At 35.2% G+C, this 19,626-nt stretch overlaps 1 protein-coding gene across 6 annotated transcripts in view; it reads left to right on the forward strand.

The window, feature by feature from the left end:
• The window catches only part of ADK (adenosine kinase), a 550,282-nt gene that overhangs the window by 160,164 nt on the left and 370,492 nt on the right, over positions 1-19,626 (forward strand). For all 6 annotated transcript variants that reach the window (XM_070782218.1, XM_070782222.1, XM_070782221.1 and 3 more), the window contains one exon: positions 16,287-16,365. In XM_070782218.1, the coding sequence (XP_070638319.1) occupies positions 16,287-16,365 (79 nt within the window). The remainder of the gene's footprint in view (positions 1-16,286; positions 16,366-19,626) is intronic.

A 19,626-nucleotide genomic window follows, 5' to 3' on the forward strand; every position in this document is an offset into this window, starting at 1 on the left:
TCTCATGAGAGTTGCCATCTTTGACCAAAGGAAATATTTGTTATCTGAACCCTTCACCCAATATATTTGTTAGCAATTACAAAGGATTATTGATAGTTACTTTCTGGTCTCTGATCCCTCTAAAATTAGTATATTCTCTTACAAGTAAGTCCTATGTATTGTATATTTGAGCACTAGTGTTTGGTTTTAAAGTTTTCTTTTATGGAGCATTTTTGTCTCTTGGTACTTTGCTTCCAAATTATAGTTTCTTTTTTCTTTTCTCTCTCTCTCTTTTTTTAAAGTCTGTTTATATTCAATGGGATTAAAAACACACTTCCACTTTTAGAGCAGATTTATCATCTCCCCTTCAGGCTGTTCTTTAACGTGGAGCTCTTAAAATGAATATCTTAAGATATACCCCAGATGTTTTAAACTTCAGCAAACTTGCGGTTTTCTTTATTGGAATCTCTGTTTGTAGTACTCAGAAGATGAAAGAAAACATCTCCTCAGTCTCCAAACACTTTTCATACTGGTTTTAACGTCTTGTGCTGCAAAGACATGGATAAGATAAAACTTCTATTACTGATAACTTTTTAGAATCCTTCCTTTAAAATTTAATTATCAAACTGGGAATTGCATTAATAATCATGTAAAAAATAATATTGGTCTGTTGTATGTGCTTTTCAATCAACACTGTTATGTGGTTAGTTTTTGTTTTTTATAGCTGCAGCATTTAGTAGAGCTTGAGGATGTTTTGTTTCAAGTGTTTATCCAAAATGTTGGGAAGTTTGAATTTTTTTTTAATGATGTCAATCATTTAATTCTTTTTTTTTTTCTTTCTAGAGGATAGCCAAATTGCATATTCTGTACAAAACCAGCAACTAAAGTATTTCTCCAGTTATAAAAATAGTTGGTAACATTTATTGAGTGCTTACTGTATTCAAGGCAGTGGCATATTGCTCACGTCAGGACAAAGTAGCCATGATTTGTACAAATTGAAAGATAATAAGGGGTTAATAAATGAGTACAGTAGTGTACTACATACAAACACACACACTTTTGTCATCTTAAACATGTTGTAAAGGAAGCAAGTAGGAGCACCTTATCTGATCTCTACTGTTTATAAATAAACAAATTTTTTTCTTACCAGGTAGCATCATATATAAATATTAACCTAAAGTTTATGTCTTACACTTAAATTTCTCTCGTAGCAATGTTCTACATTCTTATTTGTTTTAGTTCTTCTGATTTAATTTTCCACCTCATGTCTAGGAGGTATCTGTGACATAGGCAAAATTGCCATCAATGTCAAGTTCTTCCTAAAAATATTCAAGAAAAACTTAATTTTGTTAAAATGTGTACAAATTGGCAGTCTGTACCTTCTTAAAAATTCAACACCAGCAGCAGCAAAAAGACTCTTTTAATCCTTCCATAGGTCATCCATCCACTTATCCCCCTTCTTTTTTTTGGCATGCGTGCGCGCTTGTGTGTGCCCAGTATCTGTCGGGCACTATGTTTAAATACTGCAGAATGCAAAACAGTCTCTAATACCATGCTTTACGCGTGCTGCTGCTGCTGCTGCTAAGTCGCTTCAGTCGTGTCCGACTCTGTGCGACCCCATAGACGGCAGCCCACCAGGCTCCCCCGCCCGTCCCTGGGATTCTCCAGGCAAGAACACTGGAGTGGGTTGCCATTACGCATGAGGAAACTTAATCTTGGAGAATATAAATTACTTGCCCCATCTCAGACAATTAGATGAATATGAAATTAAAGCCAGATCTGTCTATACCAGAGCCTTTACTTAAGGAATCTGTCTATCTTGATCACTTGCTATGTAAAATCCTAATTTGACCATATTGGTATCAGACTTGTCTTTTGTGTTCTTGGTAAGGAATTTCAACTATAGGTTGATATCTGCCCTCCCCACTTCTTCCTCCCTTTTAAATCTTTTCCTTTTAAATACTGATATTCCATCTGGTTCCACCCTCCGGGTTCTTCTCATTTGTCTAGGCATAGATTTCTTTGGATTTTTTTTAGCTTCTTAAGCCTATAAGAATGTGTCTTTAATCAAATTTGGGAAGTTTTAAGGTGCTATTTCTTCAAATTTTTTTCTGCACTGCATTTTTCTCTCCCTTTGATTCTTTGATAGCATAAATGCTAGATCTTCTAGTAGTATTTCATAGGTATCTGAGTATTTTCTCATTTAAAAAAAATCATTTTTCTCTCTATTGTTCAGACTGTATTGATTGGTCTTCAAGTATAGTGAGTTTTAATTTTTCTATTGAGTCCATCTACTACTGCTGCTGCTGCTGCTAAGTCGCTTCAGTCGTGTCCGACTCTGTGTGACCCCATAGACAGCAGCCCACCAGGCTTCCCGTCCCTGGGATTCTCCAGGCAAGAACACTGGAGTGGGTTGCCAATCCCTTCTCCAATGCACGAAAGTGAAAAGTGAAAGGGAAGTCGCTCAGTCCTGTCCAACTCTAGCGACCCCATGGACTGCAGCCTACCAGGCTCCTCCGTCCATGGGATTTTCTAGGCAAAAGTACTGGAGTGGGGTTGTTGAGTCCATCTAGTGAATTTTAAATTTTCACTTATTGAATGTTTATTTGATCTTCTTTATATCTTTTATTTCTTTGCTGAGTCGTTCCTTTTTTTCTAGATACTTAAAGAGTTCTAGTAGTTTTTGTTTTCTGGAGTTCTCATTTCTGGTCTCCTAGCCACAGATCTGGGGCTTTATTTTCCCAGTTCTGCCTCAGACTCAGACTTGTCTTGGGCTAAGTAATAGGAAGATACAGAGAAAATATTCTCAGCTTGAATTTATATTCAAACTTATAGTTATTTGAACAATAAATTCTTAAACTCACATATATCAAATTGTTCAGTTCTAAATGTTTACTCTTTTTTATAATTCTAATCCTCTAAATTCTCCAGTGTTTCTAGTTTATGCATTCTTTCCTTTAATTCCTTGAAAATATTATAGTTACTATAAAGTCTCTTTTCTTATTTCCAGTATTTAAATCATTTTGAAACTTCTTTATTGTTTTTTTCATTTTTAGTTGTCAATAAAATTACTTTGCCTCTTTGCATAACTATCAGTTGTTCACTGTTTGCTGTTCACTTTATATAAGAGCTGTTGACCCTTCAGATTGTGTATTCTACCAGACTGTTCACCCATTTGTTTATGAGGCTGATGTGAAGTGAAAGGAGAGCTGATCACTGTAACAAAGTTAAGAATTAAATCTAGGTCAGAGTTGATTTTTGGTTTTAATAGACTTGGTCTACACTGCTTGCCTCTGTTTCTAGAGCTTGACTCTCTAAGATTCTTAATTTAGACCCCTGGGGTCTTTGTCTCAGCTGTGAAACAGTCCACCAGAACGTCTCTCAGAGGTTTTTAGTTTAATTCTTTAGCTTTCTTCCCAGTACATGTTCAAAATTTGACAAATATCTCAAGTAGGAGACTGACATTTGAAATATATATATATTTTCTAAAATTTGAGTATAGTTGATCTACAATGTTAGGTTAGTTTCACCTATGCAGAGCAGTGATTTATACATATATTCTTTCCCAAATTCTTTTCTATTATAGGTTATTACAAAATGTTGAGTATAGTTCCCTGTGCTATACAGTAGGGCTTTTTGTTAGTTATCTATTATATATGTAATAGTTTATATATGATAATACCAACCTCCTAATTTATCCCCTCTCCCCTTTCCCTTTTGGTAACCCTAAATTTGTTTTCTGCGTCTGTGAGTCTATTTCTGTTTTGTAAATAAGTTCATTTGTATCTTTTTTTTTAGATTTCTTATAAAAGAATAGCATATGATATTTGTCCATCTGGCATACTTCACTTAGTATGATAATCTTTAGGTATATCCATGTTACTGCAAATAACCTTATTTCATTCTTTTTCATGGCTGTGTAATATTCCATTGTGTATTATATATAACCTTTTTTAATAAAAGTTTTCTCCAGAATTATGCCCAGGAATGGGATTGTAGTATTGTATGGTAACTCTATTTTGAGTTTTTTCAGGAACTTCCATGCTGTTCTCCATAATGGCTGTACCGGTTTACATTAGGAAACTGATATTTTGTTTTAGACTCTTAAGTTTCCAATTTTATCACTTTAGTACTATGTAATGAATAAAATTATCCAACTTTTTTTTTTAATCCCCCTCCCTTCCACCCCCATACCATTGTTCTGCTAAACCCAAAGTTTGAATTTTCAGCTTCGAGATAGAACCAGGATAGCCACACATCCTCTCCTGCTTCCCAGTAGAAGAGTGTCTATCTTTAGTTTTTATTCTCCCCTCTTCCTGTGGAGTTCATTTCTTGCCTAACATATTTTTAGTTCCTTTGCTCTTGGCCTTTGTTTTGTAAGCACGGCCAGACTGGGCAGACTTTCTGGTTTTCAGGTGATTTTGGTTAACCTCCTTAGTTTGCATTTCATTTTCAGAATTCAGCAAATGTGTTATGGGACAAACCAGCTCTATGTTTGTGGTTCCTGAATTGTCAAATTTTGTCTCTCTGGCCTAAAGCTTGTGAGTACAAATTTGGACAGGTCAGACAAACAGCTGCTGGTTCTGGCCAACTCTAAACAGTTCTCACCTCCATAGAAATTTATTCATTTGGTGATTGTTGCTTCCAAAGATCTCTTGTACCTTTAGTGATTTATAATATGTATGACTTTACTAGTTGTCAGTAGAAATGCTATTTATGACTCAGAATCAAAATTTCTATGTGTTATGTTTTGATAAGAAATCTGAATGTTTGAGTGTTTCTGATAAATGACACTTTTTATAGTTGGATAGAGAAAAATGATTAATTTGTTGCTTAAATACTGTCCATATCCATATCTGTTACATATGTTTATGAAGTGTTTGTATTAAAGAAACTAAGGCCCCATTATAAACCATGTATTCTGTGATAGAAATAACAAAGCAGTAATGGATGAAAAAGAGTATTTTGTGTTTTGGAACTTTCTGTGGACATATGGGTGACACTCTTAAGTTTATCAGGAGACTGTTTGTCTCATTTCGAGAAACACTATCTTACAGTATTTCTCTTTTTCTTATATATGACTTTTTCTTGCATAGTTTAAAAGTAAATGTCAAACAGTTTTACTATTTAATGAAACTTGTACATTGGTTTAGTGAAGTTTCCTTGTATATTTTTATAAGGAGGGGATACATAATGTGTATGCTGTGCATCTGTATTTAGGAATAATTCATTTTATCTTAATCATCTTCTATACAAAGTACTTTTCAACAGTTATTTCTCGTGCAGACATCTTCATTCATCTTCAGAGTTATAAATGGGAATAATTAAAACTTTTAAACGTTTTAGAATTGAATAAAGACTTACCTAAGCAATGCATGCTTAAAACTGCTTTCTTATCAAGGAAAATAAAATTAGAGGTTAGAGAAATACCTTTAAATTACGATCCTCATGAGCTAACTTAACCCTGGTTTTGAATGACTGTTACTTTTTCCATCTTTTAAAAATATGCTTAAATATAAACACATGTGGGAAATGTTCTTTTGGCTTTTATCAAACTGACATTTAAGTGAATTTTTTTGAACCTCACTAAACATTTGTGGTAAAAGATTTCAAAGCTTTGAATCTTTCTACTGGCCTATGGATTTTTCCCCACTGTGTTATTCTATTAACATTTGGTCTTAATAAGTATAACCTGTTTAGAATTAGTGATGTTTTTTCATTTATTATTTGTTTAGATGAGAAGTTTAGGAAAGGAACTTCATCAGAACCCTACTTGGCAGTTATGAATGCTTTCTTAAGGAAGTTAAATATTTTGAGTTTTACTATAAAGATTTTACATGTATCTTATCCTTCATATGTCTTCTTTATGAAGTTTTCGAAATTTTTAATGTTTGGTTTCTATGCTGTGATGTTAGCACAATCTGAGGTCTTCTTTATCTTCTGAGCTCACTCTTTTTCCTTCCAAGACTGGGATAAAAGAGACTTTACTTTAGTTGCTGTGAAAGTGGGAAGCAATTGCCCTAAGATAGAACTAGAAATTATAAAGGATGGTTTTGTGGACATTTTCCTGTTGATATTTCTTTTATTTTACTTACAAGAACTTTTTTAAGGAGGTTTAAGAATGATTGATCCTAAGTTATAGGGTATATGTGAAATTTTCCTTATGATTTCAAGATGCATGCAGAAAATCCTTCTAAAGAGTCATAAAAATAAAAAGAATGATAAGGAAAAAAAAAAAAAAACAACAGGAGAGAAGAAATTAAGTTACAGAAATAGCTCCTTAAATGTTAATGTGTAATTTTTCTGTTCTTAGGTTCAAGCCAGTAAGGTGTATTTTATTCTAAATTATCTTATTTTTACTTTATATGCTTTTAATGTTTTCTTAATTTTTGGATGGATCTCTTAGTCCTGAGTCTGCCACTTACTAAGAGAAATTAATCAAAAATCATTTAACTGGACTTGGAGGATAATGAAAGTGAATTTCCTTGGTCTTCTTAAAACAAGGCACGTAAATAGAATCACATAACCTGCAATTCAGAATTGCTAGACGACAGATCATACTAAGAATTGAAATTTCTTGTAAATACTGGAAGAAACATCAGGTTCCAATAGAGCTCTAACTACTCCTGTATATCTTTACCTCTGGAGAAAAAGGTTGGAGGGTGGAGGACCTTAAAGAGCCTATTAAAAAGAAGGGAAAGATGTGGAGAACAGAGTTCAAGAGCAGATGCAGTCAATCCTGAAAAGTATATACTTCTCAGAGTTAATATTTATAAAAAATGCTGATGAGTATTTTTATAACAATATCTTTGAAATGGTGGGTCAGTTAATGTTTAAGTCAGAAATGCTAAACAACGCTTTAGCATCCTTAGTCACTAGCCTCACAATGACATATTCAGACTGAGTATAGGTTTCCAAACTTGTCAGGGATTAATGTTATGTAATATGAAAAATATCTAGATTGGTAAATCACTTTTTTCAGGAATGTCAGGAAATAAGTTCATATTTCTAAAGTTTTTCTTTAAAAGTCTCACATTTGTGTCTTTCCCATTTGTCTTACCAGTTTACATCGCTGGTAGGGTAATTTATTTAGGGTTAAAAAAGAGGTTTATTTGAAAGAAATTTCTTAACCTAAAAACTGAGTAAAGATAGGAATTAAAAATGCCCTACATTCTAAAACTTTCTTTGAATCTTAAAAATTTGAACTAGATTATATTTGAGCCCCAGATTATAAGGGATAAAACTTAGTTTATCATTCATATCCTTATGTGTGAATCACTGTCAGTGGAATTAAGAGTCTTATGATTGTTTTTTCTAAGGTTTAGTGTATATATACATTGTTTTATTATCATCCTCCGATAAATACTATTCTCCTTAACCTTTACACTCCTGATTTTTACTTTTGTGTGGTTGTTATTCTTTATTCTTGAGTGCTTAACTTTCTCAGTTAGACTCTGCTTGTGTTTATTTCTTAAAACTCATTGAAAAATCATTTAGTGTTTGTTCCTCATTCCGACTTTGTAAAGTGGATACTAGTTGGAAATTTTATGAAATGAACAGTTTAGTATAATAATAAGCAGCAAAATCTAGATACTGTCTTAAAGGTAGCACCATATTTCTCTTCCATTAAACTTTTCAGTTGTTGACTTCTCCATAGTCTTATCTGACCGTGTTGTAGTTGTTGTTTTTCAGTCACTCAGTTATTTCTGACTCTTTGTGACCCCACGGACTACAGCACGCCAGGCTTCCCTGTCCTTCATCATCTTCCAGAGCTTTCTCAACCATAGGTCCGTTGAGTTAGTGATGCCATCTAGCCATCTCATCCTCTGTCATTCCCTTCTCCTGCCTTCAATCTTTCCCAGCATCAGGGTCTTTTCTAATGAGTTGGCTCATCGCATCAGGTGGCCAAAGTATTGGACTTTTAGCTTCAACATCAGTCCTTCCAGTGAATATTCAGGACTGATTTTTTTTAGGATTGACTGGTTGGATCGCCTTGCAGTCCAAGGGACTTTGAAGAGTCTTCTCCAACACCACAGTTCAGAAGCATCAATTGTTCGATGCTCAGCCTTCTTTATGATCCAACTCTCACATCCGTACGTGACTACTGGAAAAACCATAGCTTTGACTAGATGGACTTTTATTGGCAAAGTAATGTCTCTGGTTTTTAATATGCTGTCTAGGTTGGTCATAGCTTTTCTTCCTAGGAGCAAGCGTCTTTTAATTTCATAGCTTTAGTCATCCTCTGCAGTGATTTTGGAGCCCAAGAAAATAACGTCTCTCACTGTTTCTATTGTTTCCCCATCTATTTGCCATGAAGTGATGGGACTGGATGCCATGATCTTCTTTTTTTGAATGTTGAGCTCTGAGCCAACTTTTTCACTCTCTTCTTTCACCTTCATCAAAAGGCTCTTTAGTTCCTCTTCACTTTCTGCCATAAGGGTGGTGTCATCTGTGTCTGAGGTTATTGATATTTCTCAGGGCAATCGTGGCAGCTCTGCTAGCCATGTTGTAGTTAATATAGTAATCACTGTTTTTGAAAAGGTGAATCTCTTTGTAGTATACTCTCCTACATTCTTTTCCATTAATACTTGGCTTGACCTCAATGCCAAAAGAGCTTTTATGCTAAAGGATGAATTATGTTTGGTTGACTATGTTTACTTTGGTCATTTAGTCATTGCCCAGCTGTTCCAAAATTAGAAGCTCTTTGCTCCTGCTAGTAGCATGCTTATGATCATCAGTATTATTTTTATCAGAAGTCTCTGTTATCTTGTAATAGACTTAAAATTTTCATGGTTGATCATTTTCTTATGATAACTTTTCTGTGCGTATTACCACTCTGAGGTATGGTTTAATATTAAACCAGGATTAAAAGACTAGTATTTAGTCACATCTCTGCCTGCCATGTTAGTATTTGAAGTCCTCTCTCTACTCTATTGTTTTTTTGCTTTTCTTCTCAAAAACAAAGCATATATATATAGATAGCATATTTATGAAGTATTTAATAATATGTGATATGAGAGCTGAGAGTGTTACTGAAAATTTAAGTTCTCCTGTACACCATCAGCTTAATACTGTACACAAGTATTAAAATTCTTTAGCAGTATATGGTATATTGCATTCTTCTTTTTTCCATAAGGTTAGTCTTTGAGAAATTCTGAATTATATCCCAGTGACATCAATTTTTATTTAAAATTTTCTTTAATGAAAATAGTTTCATTATGACATGGATCAGCTGTTAGTTTCAATTCTGTTTTTTATTGAGGTGTTTGATACACTCACTGCATTCAGACAAAGAAGCTCAGAGAAAGGAAAAAGTAAGAATGTATCTATAAAGTACAGAAATAGACACATCGCTCCCTATAGAAAAAAAAATCACATTCTGAAATATATTGAAGTTCTCCATCAAAAGTAAAGGTATCATAAACTCTGTTATTTCTAAATAACCTAGAAAATATTTAGGGTTTTTGTATAATTGATTATATCCCTATACAATTTTAATCATGGTTTTGAGGCTTATTAATATTTTAGCTTAACTTTTTTGTTCTTTCATTAAAGATATACAGTCCTTCTTTTCCTGGCATTTTCCACTGAGTGCATTTATAGTTTTGTCATAGACAATGTGGAACATTCATATAAAATCAGGAGATTTTGTATCAATTAGAAAATTGTGTAGAGAAGATGTGCCCAATCCATGCAAGAGATGAAAGAAAATAAATTTTTCCTCCGTGCAGTTAGTTCCCTAAACAGAAATCTTTCTAGGTTTGATAATCACATACTTAGGAGTTCCCTTTTTTCCATATGAGTTTTCTTCTTTCTTGTATTTCCTTTCTTAACACCATCCAACTGGTAATCCAAAGTAGAAGTCTCAGGATTGTTTTCCCTCTCACACATCTTTTACTTCCAGTTATTTATCACATGTGATGTCTTCAACTTTGGAAATGATTCCTTAGCTTGATCACTTCCCTCTAGCCCCTTGTCTCAGCATCGGACTTACGAACTTTTCCAAAGGCTTGCGATGTGCCTGTCTCTCTTTCTCTCTCACTCTTTGTTCTTTTTTTTTTTTGCCCTCAAAAGATGTGATTTTCCCCCTCCACTCTTTTTAAAAAATATTTTGTTTATTTGGCTGTGCAGTTGTGTGTGGGGTCTAGTTCCCTGAGCCAGGGATTGAATCTAGGCCCCCTGCATTGAGAGTGTGGAGTCTTAGCCACTGGATCCCCAGGAAAGTCCCAGTCTGCCTCCCTTTAATCTACCTTGTTCTTAGAGGAGTGCTATTATCATTTAAAAATAAAATCTACCTTTCACACTATCAGTAAATAGATTTTAATAATTCCTAGTTGCCTACTGACTAGTACTGAAGCTTATTAGTCTGGCAGAGAGAGTTCGCTTCTGTCAGTTTTTACTACTTTGATTTTTACCTACATTTTAGTCTGTGTATAACTTATTTCCCTGAATATGTTAGAGTTTTGTTTTATCCTTAGCCCTGAATATTTTTTCTCCCATATCTGTCAAATTCCACTTCAGATGTTACTCTTCCCCTGCCTCTTTCATTCAGAACCACTCACTTCTCTGCTCTGTGTTTTGATTTGTATATAGTTCTATTTGTATTGTTGTATGGAAAAACTGCTATTTTCTTCCATTATAAGATGAAGTAGATTTTTAAATGTTTTTATTACGAACAGTTTCTATGCTTATTACACAATAAAAAAAAAGTATATAAGGTCTGTAATTGCTTCTACTTTGGAGTAAACCACTCTTAACACCTTGGTTGTAATCTTCTAGGTCCTTTTTAGTATACATACATATTGGGTAATTTTGCTTGCAGGATACACATACATATTGTAATTTTCTTGGGTTATATTGTACATATATTTTGGTTACTTAATATTTCTCAATTGAAATATATGGAAAGTGTCAGTAGTATAAGTCTACTTTGAAGAAGTAGACTGAATGTTGAAGAATGTTCAACTATTTAGTAGAATCAGTGCAAGGAGATCCAACCAGTCCATCCTAAAGGAGATCAGTCCTGGGTGTTCATTGGAAGGACTGATGCTGAAGCTGAAACTCCAATACTTTGGCTACCTCATGTGAAGAGTTGACTCATTGGAAAAGACCCCGATGCTGGGAGGAATTGGGGGCAGGAGGAGAAGGGGACCACAGAAGATGAGATGGTTGGATGGCATCACTGACTCGATGGACATGAGTTTGGGTGAACTCCGGGAGTTGGTGGTGGACAGGGAGGCCTGGCGTGCTGTGATTCATGGGGTCGCAAAGAGTCGGACATGACTGAGCGACTGAACTGAATTGAACTGAGAATCAGTGCGTACACACAGTAAAAAATTAAAATGAAAAATTAAACATTTTGAAATGGACGTACCTTGTCTATCAGAATTCATCAGGATTTATCAGACCAAAATTTGAAATACTGCATACTGTAGCATGTAGGTATTTGTTGAAAAGAAATTGAAAAAAATAGGAGCTAATAGTAGTACCCATGTTATAAACTTGTATTGAGCATTTAAAAAAATGATTTGGGTAAAATTTTAAAACAGTTGATTCTGGCATGTAGTAAATATTACATAAGTGTTAGCTATGGAAACTAACCCTAGAACCTCAGAGGGTTCTAAGATCCTGTATGTTCAATAAATAAAACATGTTTTTTTGTTTCAGATATCTCAGTGCTTTTAATATGCTGATATACAATATGAATCTTCAAGATGAGAATAGAATACACAATTTCCTATGCTTATTTGGTCTTGTAATCCTTTTTCTCTAGAGCATCTTGAAAAGCTGGTATTCTTTTTAAACCATAATAGTCTAGAAGGTAGCCGCTAGCCTTGAGGCTATAGATGTTCAAGTGTAAGTTAATAAAGTTAAATGAAATTTAAATTTTTATTTGAAATAAAACATCAGTCACACTGCCTACCTTCCAAGCATGCAGTAGCTAGCTAGTGGCTGCCAGACTGGATGCACAGATACAGAACTTTTCACTATGAACAGAAAGCTCCTTTGGATGGTGCTGGGGGAATTGATAACAAAAACAAAGTAAACAGTACAGATTGTTGTTGGTCTACTGTGGTTTTAGTGTCTGTACTAAGTCTACCCCCCAGTTATTACCAAAATATTATATCTGATTCTTTGTTGTTGGAAGGAAGAAATTAATGATGGAGCAGGTAAGACATAACTTAAGGAAAGATTCTTGAGAGAGTGAGAAAGGATGGTGTTGCTGTAGCAACAACAAACTGGGGTGGCCTTCAACAGAAATTTATTCTCTTAAAGTTCTTGGGAAGCAGAAGTCTGAAATCAAGGTGTTAGCATAGTTGTACTCCTTCTGAAGTGGAGAATCTTTGTCTCTTCCAACTTTTCATGGATGCTGGCATTCCTTGGCTCTTGGCCACATTTGTCCAATCTCTGTCTCCATCCTCACCTCTGTCTTCTCTTTTGTCCATTGTAAGAAGAACTGGCATTGGGGTCTGAGACTTAGCTGAGTAATTCAAGAGGGAGGATTTTACCTCCTCAAGATCCCCAAATCTTTACTTCCTGCAAGACCCGCCACTTTTTTTTTTTCCAAATAAGGTTACATTCACAGGTTCTGATATTTAGATAAATTGGCTTTTGAAAGTGGAATGACCTCAGACAGATAGAGCAATTAATCACTTAATGTTTATTTTGTCCACTGATTCTTCCTTTCTCTTCCAATCTCCAGTATCATTCTTAGCTGATATATAGTTTAGAAAGTAATTCGAAGAGAACATTTCCTAGACTACCACAACTCCCACGTATCTGCATCTGGGACTATGTACTTTTTCTTCTGTCCTGTAAGTATTCAGTTCAGTTCAGTTCAGTTCAGTCACTCAGTCGTGTCTGACTCTTTGCGACCCCATGAATTGCAGCACTCCAGGCCTCCCTGTCCGTCACCAACTCCTGGAGTTTACTCAAACTCATGTCCATCGAGTCGGTGATGCCATCCAGCCATCTCATCCTCTGTCGTCCCTTCTCTTCCTGCCCCCAGTCCCTCCCAGCATCAGGGTCTTTTCCAGTGAGTCAACTCTTCACATGAGGTGGCCAAAGTATTGGAGTTTCAGCTTTAGCATCAGTCCTTCCAATAGATTAGTATTATTCCATTCAGTTCAGTTGCTCAGTCACGTCCGACTCTTTGCAACCCTGTGGACTACAGCACGCCAGGCTTCCCTGTCCATTACCGACTCCCGGAGCTTGCTCAAACTTATGTCCATTTAGTTGGTGATGCCATCCAACCATCTCATCCTTTGACTTCCCCTTCTCCTCCTGCCTTCAATCTTACCCAGCATCAGGGTCTTTTCCAGTGAGTTGGTTCTTTGCATCAGGTGGCTGACTATTGGAGCTTAACCTCTAGCTTCCAGTGAATATTCAGGGTTGATTTCCTTTAGGATTGATTGGTTTGATCTCCTTGCAGTCCAAGGGACCTCAAGAGTCTTCTCCAACACCACAGTTCAAAAGCATTAATTCTTTGGTGCTCAGCCTTCTTTATGGTTCAACTCTCACATCCATACATGACTACTGAAAAAGCCATAACTTTGACTAGATTGAATTTTGTCTTTAAAGTAATGTCTCTGCTTTTTAATATGCTGTCTAGGTTGGTCATAGCTTTTCTTCCCAGGAGTAAGCATCTTTTAATTTCATGGCTGCAGTCACCATCTGCTGTGCTTTTGTGGCCCCCCAAAATAAAGTCTCTCACTATTTGCATTGTCTCTCTGTCTATTTGCCATGAAGTGATGGGACCCAATGCCATGATCCTTGTTTTCTGAATGTTGAGTTTTAAGCAGGCCTTTTCACTCTCCTGTTTCACTTTCATCAAGAGGTTTTTTAGTTTCTCTTCACTTTCTACCATAAGGGTGGTGTCATCTGCATATCTGAGGTTATTGATATTTCTCTTTGCAGTCTTGATTTCAGCTTGTGCTTCATCCAGTCGGCATTTCACATGATGAAATCTCCATATAAGTTATATAATCAAGGTGACACTATACAGCCTTGATGTACTCCTTTCCCTATTCGGAACCACTCTGTTCCATGTCCAGTTCTAACTGTTGCCTCTTGGCCTCCATACAGATTTCTCAGGAGGCAGGTCAAAAAGATAAGGTAAGGTGAAGTCACTCAGTCGTGTCTGACTCTTTGCGACCCCACGGACTGTAGCCTACCAGGCTCTTCCATCCATAGAATTTTCCAGGCAAGAGTACTGGAGTGGGTTGCCAGTTCCTTCTCCAGAGGATCTTCCCGACCCAGGGATTGAACGCAGGTCTCCCTCATTGTAGGCAGACACTTTACCATCTGAGCCACCAGGGAAGTCAGGAGACAGGTCAAGTGGTCTGGTATTCCCACATCTAAGAATTTTCGACAGTTTGTTGTCATCCATAGAGTCAAAGACTTTAGCGTAGTCAGTGAAGCAGAAGTAGATATTTTTCTGGAATTCTCTTGCAGTTTCTATGATCCAGTGGATGTTGGCAATTGATAATCTGGTTTCTCTGCCTTTTCTACATCCATCTTGAACATCTGGAAATTCCCAGTTCACATACTGCTGAAGCCTCGCTTGGAGAATTTTCAGCATTACTTTGCTGGGGTGTGAGATGAGTGCACTTGTACAGTTGTTTGGATATTCTTTGGCGTTGCCTTTCTTTGGGATTGGAATGAAAACTGATTTTTTCCAGTCCTGAGGCCACTGCTGAGTTTTCCAAATTTTCTGGCATTTTGACTGCAGCACTTTAACACCATCATCTTTTAGGATTTGAAATAGCTTAGCTGGAATTCTGTCACCTCCACTAGCTTTGTTTGTAATGATGCTTCCTAAGGCCCACTTGACTTGGCACTCCAGGATGTCTGGCTCTAGATCAGTGAGCACACTATTGTGCTTATCTGGGTCTTTAAGATTGTTTTTTGTAAGTTCTTCTTAAAGGTATACAGATACTGTTGTGAAAACTTTCTAGTGTGTGTTCCTCATGTCTGGCTCCTGTGACCACCAGCCCCCTCTCTCCATGGAATTTCCCAGGCTAGAATACTGGAGTGAGTTGCCATTTCTTACCCTATAGGTAAGAAATCCCTTCCTCACCCAGGGATCGAACATGCATCTCCTGTGTCTCCTGCATTGTCAGGTGGATTCTTTACCACCGAGCCACCTTGTCCACAGTTTGGGCTTTGCCAGTTGTGTTTATTGACATCTCAGGGTTTTATAGATGGGATTTGAAGGCAATTGGAAGTATAGAAGTGGGTATAGTAACTCTGTTTTCCCTGTTCCTAATGTAACCATCTCTGTATTTATCCCTTTTTGCATTTTGAAGTTGTGTGAAAGGTTTCATTTGAGTAAAAAACCTCCTTCTGAGCTTAAAATTTTAAAGTTGTGAAAATAGCACTAGGACCGGTATCTTTCCTGAATACTGTATTCACATCCCAGTCTCTCTTCTTTGATCTTCTGTAACCCTTGCTGTCTGTATTGCATACATTTTGTTTGTGGATAACTTGGTATTTTTAAATTTTCTCTTGTTTCATGCATATTCATCCTTGTCCCTCCAAAACATATAAATCCTTTAAAATAAAGTTTATGCCTATGCCCTTTGGTTATCTCCCACAGCATCCAACATGTTAGAAATGTGTAGTAGGGAATATTGACTTGTCATCTAGATTATTAAACACCATGTGATTTGAGACATTTTAATCAGTTTACTTAGCCCTTTGAGTGTAATACTAGGGATTTACATGCATCACCTTGTATGAAAAGTACTATGTGTAGTTAGTATATATATCTTCCTTTATCAGATGCCAAAGTAATGAAGTATGAAAGCTTTAGATCATCTCTCTCTTCCTCTCTATTTGGCAGATACAGAAACTGTCACCAAGCAACTTTCCTAAGAATCCTGCAACTCCATGTAGTTTTGTAATTCTTTAAGTTTTAAAACAGTAGCCTTTATGATATTTAAAAATTTTGAACTTATTAGAGCATACATTTGTAAGAATTTTAGAGTTCATTTAAAGTAGGAAAATATTCATTGCTTATAAATATTTAATAACTTACAAATTCTTATTTTTACCTTGTTTTTAATGTCTAATTATGGTCACCCTATGTATTTTAAAGTCTCATAATTGTACACTTGTGGAAAACAATTTGTTAAGTATGGAAATTTAGGAAAGTTGTTTTCATATAGCATTTTAATTCATTTATTCAACATAATTATGTAATTCAAAAATTTCACTAAATGTAATTTAATGAGCTTCTAATCAGAAAAATTTGCATTGTGACAACTGACAAATGCTAACTTTTTTCTACTGTGATTTCCTTCTAGGTTTGATGAACTTGTAAAAAAATTCAAAGTTGAATATCATGCTGGTGGCTCTACCCAGAATTCAATTAAAGTGGCCCAGGTTAGTTGATTATTTTAAAGGTGGTAAAAGAAATTGGCTTAAAATGATTTGATACTTTTGGTCATTGTCCATAAGTATTTTAATCTATATGTTTGCTATAGAATATTTTTGTTGGTTTTAAATGTTTATTGTTTGTATATATTTCTTAATTACTTGTGGAATCCTTTGGTTATATTTTATCATGTTTCATGTTATTGATTTGTAGAAGTTCTGCATATTTTATAAATAGTATTCCTTTTTTGGAATTGGAAGTATTTTTTATTTGTCATTTATACTTTAATGACTTTTCACATCTTTTACTCTGCCAAAGTTCTTAGTTTTTTTTAATATAATTAAACTTGATGGCTTTCTTATAGTTCTTAGAATGGATGTTCTTATGGATACTGTAAGTTTTCTTGTAGTATATATAAATACATATATATCTATATATTTGTGTATATTTATGTATAAGTTTATGCATCTGTGTCTGTATCTATATACATCTTCCAGTGGGTAACTGGACAAACTTATTTTGACATGTACTCTTTCAAGTTACTAGTGTAACCTAATTTTAAGTGGTAATGTTAGTGTTCTATTTAAAGTTCCAATTATGAAGAACAGGAAGAGCTTTATAAATCTCTGTTCTTACCTCTTTGATTTGTAAACTAGCTCAGAATCCCTCTAACTGCAGTCACAAGTGTTAACTCTCATGGATTCAGGTCATTTTGATTTTTTTTTTAATTGATTAATGCTTTCCCTTGCAATTTTAATTATGGGCTGAAGAAGTGGAGAATTGTCAAAGATTGAACTTTTATTAAATTTAGATATTTACTATAATTATCCTGCATACTATCAAAGCTCAAATTTAATCATTTGATCATTTAAAGTGTTAAAATATTTTAGGTTGTAAAATACTGTGTTCAGTGGCCTGAGGAGATGAGATCTTTGTGTTTATCAGTGGATTTTGTTTGTTTGTTTGTTTAACATTCCAGTAGTCATTTTGTGATTTCAGGTTAACAGAAAAAAGACAGTTTACTTTTTGTACTTAGGTGTTTTTATTAGTCTTCTCAGGCTGCCACATCAACTGTATCTTAATCTTAGATTTCCAAGCCTCCAGAAAAAGTTTTCTATTGTTCAGGCCATCTGGTCTATGATATTTTGTTACATCAGGCAGAGCACACTGAGACAGGTTATATACCCAAAAGAATTAGTATACAGTATGTGAAATAACTTAGTCACAGGAGTATTAATATTGATGATTCCACCTATATAAGGTACCCAAATTAGTCAAATGCATAGAGATGGTAAGTAGAACGTAGTTTCCAGGGGTTATAGGAAGAGGAAATGAAGAGTTATTGCTTACTGGGCATAGAGTTTCAGTTTTACAAGATGAAGAGTTTAGAGGTGAATAGTGTGGTTGTACAACAATGTGAATATATCTAATGCCATTGCATTGTATGCTTAAAAATGATTTAAAAAGATAAATTTTGTGTATGTCTGTTTTACCATTTTTAAAAATAAATTGAAAAATAGATTCTAGAAATGCTTCTATAGGGTGTAGTATCAACTTTATTCAAGTTTTATATTTCCTTTGCTTATTTAACAATCACTGAGGCAACAAGAACGTAGGCTTGCTCTTGTGGCTATGGGAATCCGTTAAACTGGGTTTGAGTTCAAACTTTGTTGCTTTACTGGCTGTGAAACCATGAGCAACTTTTATGAGCCTTTCATCTGTAAATGTGGAGTTTAATGCATATCTCAAATGAAAGTCATAAGGATTAATGAGATAATGAACATGTTAAAAAGTTATACTGCTTTTTAAGGGAAAGTTTGGAAACCACCAGAGTTGCAGGGCTTCTCCCCCTGCCCCCATTTTACTTAGTTAACAGACTAAACTTACGCATCCATGGACAGAACAACCAGATTTGTGGCTCTCATCCACTTAAAAATACTGTTTCAATCTAGTCTTCAGTTAAACATGTTCTTTGGCTTTTTATTTCCCCTAATATTTTGAGAGTGCTTTTCCTTTCCTTCTGATTGATGATTCAGCTACATAATTGCCCAATTATAATTTATCTTTGGGGTAGCCAGAGAGGTTTGAAAAATGTTCCTATAGAAGTACTTTTCTTTAGAAGGAGAATTCTTCAGATTTTCCATGGCAGTCATTAATGGAAATAATTGATTGCTTTATATGTAAAGTAAATATTTATTGGCATCTGCTATGTGCTAATCATTGTGCTTGGTAGTAGCTGGTATCATAAGCTGTGTCTTCTAAAGTTTAAGTAAAATTTGATACAGTATTTAGAACCTTAACGTGAACGGTTTTGATAAAGCCTTGCTTGAATCTAATGTGATGAATGAATGAGGTTGAACTGTAAGCTGTTTAAAAAGTCTAGCTAGAGATGTCCCATCAGGACAGGTTCCAGACTTTGTTTTCTGTTAGTGCATTTGATTCGTTGGTTTTGGGCTTTGGTCTTCTTTTCTTATCCATTTGTGTTCTCCTTCACTTCAGAGAACAACTGGATTGCTCTTCCATTTTCTCTATTATTCTAGGTGACTGAGAAACAAATACTGGGCAACAAATACCAGTTTAGTGTAACTATGCTAACTGAATGTCTTCCAGGTCCTGTGAACTGTAGATCTAAAATAGGGCCGAGCTCTATGATAGGAATTCAGTCCTCATCAAAGTACTCATAAACCATTTAATTCTATATAGATTTTGTTAGTACATACCATGTGTAATATGTGTTTCCTGTGTGATCTTTTGTAATGGGTATTTTGAAAATAATTCAGTTCTTCTGTAAAGATAGGAAAAATAAAGATAGATGAAATTCATAGATAGTAAACTGATAGCTTTTAAGATTGAGGTAAAACTAACAGGTTTTTTTTTTTTTCCCTTGCCCGTGCCGTGCACCATTTGGGATCTTAGTTTCCAACCAGGGATCAAACCCTTGTCTCCTGCAGTGGAAGCACAGTGTCTTAACCACTGGACTGCCAAATATAAATAGTAAACAAGTAGCTTGAGAAACAGGCAATATTGATATGATTTGTTAAATATAAATAGCAACTAAGTTTGTAACCTGTAAGACTGCCGAAGAGGTAATAAAAAGCTATGCTATAACAAACAATGTTACTTACAGCTAGAAAGGGATGGAAAAACCATATTATGATCATATAATACTAGGCTGACAGTTACACCTGCCCTTGAAAGATCACTCATTAGTGAAACTTACTATGTCCTTATTTCTGGCCTCACAGGTATATAACTTTGGAAAGGGAAAT

The sequence above is a fragment of the Bos indicus genome, chromosome 28 (assembly GCF_029378745.1).
Source record: "Bos indicus isolate NIAB-ARS_2022 breed Sahiwal x Tharparkar chromosome 28, NIAB-ARS_B.indTharparkar_mat_pri_1.0, whole genome shotgun sequence".
Taxonomy (NCBI): Eukaryota; Metazoa; Chordata; class Mammalia; order Artiodactyla; family Bovidae; genus Bos; species Bos indicus.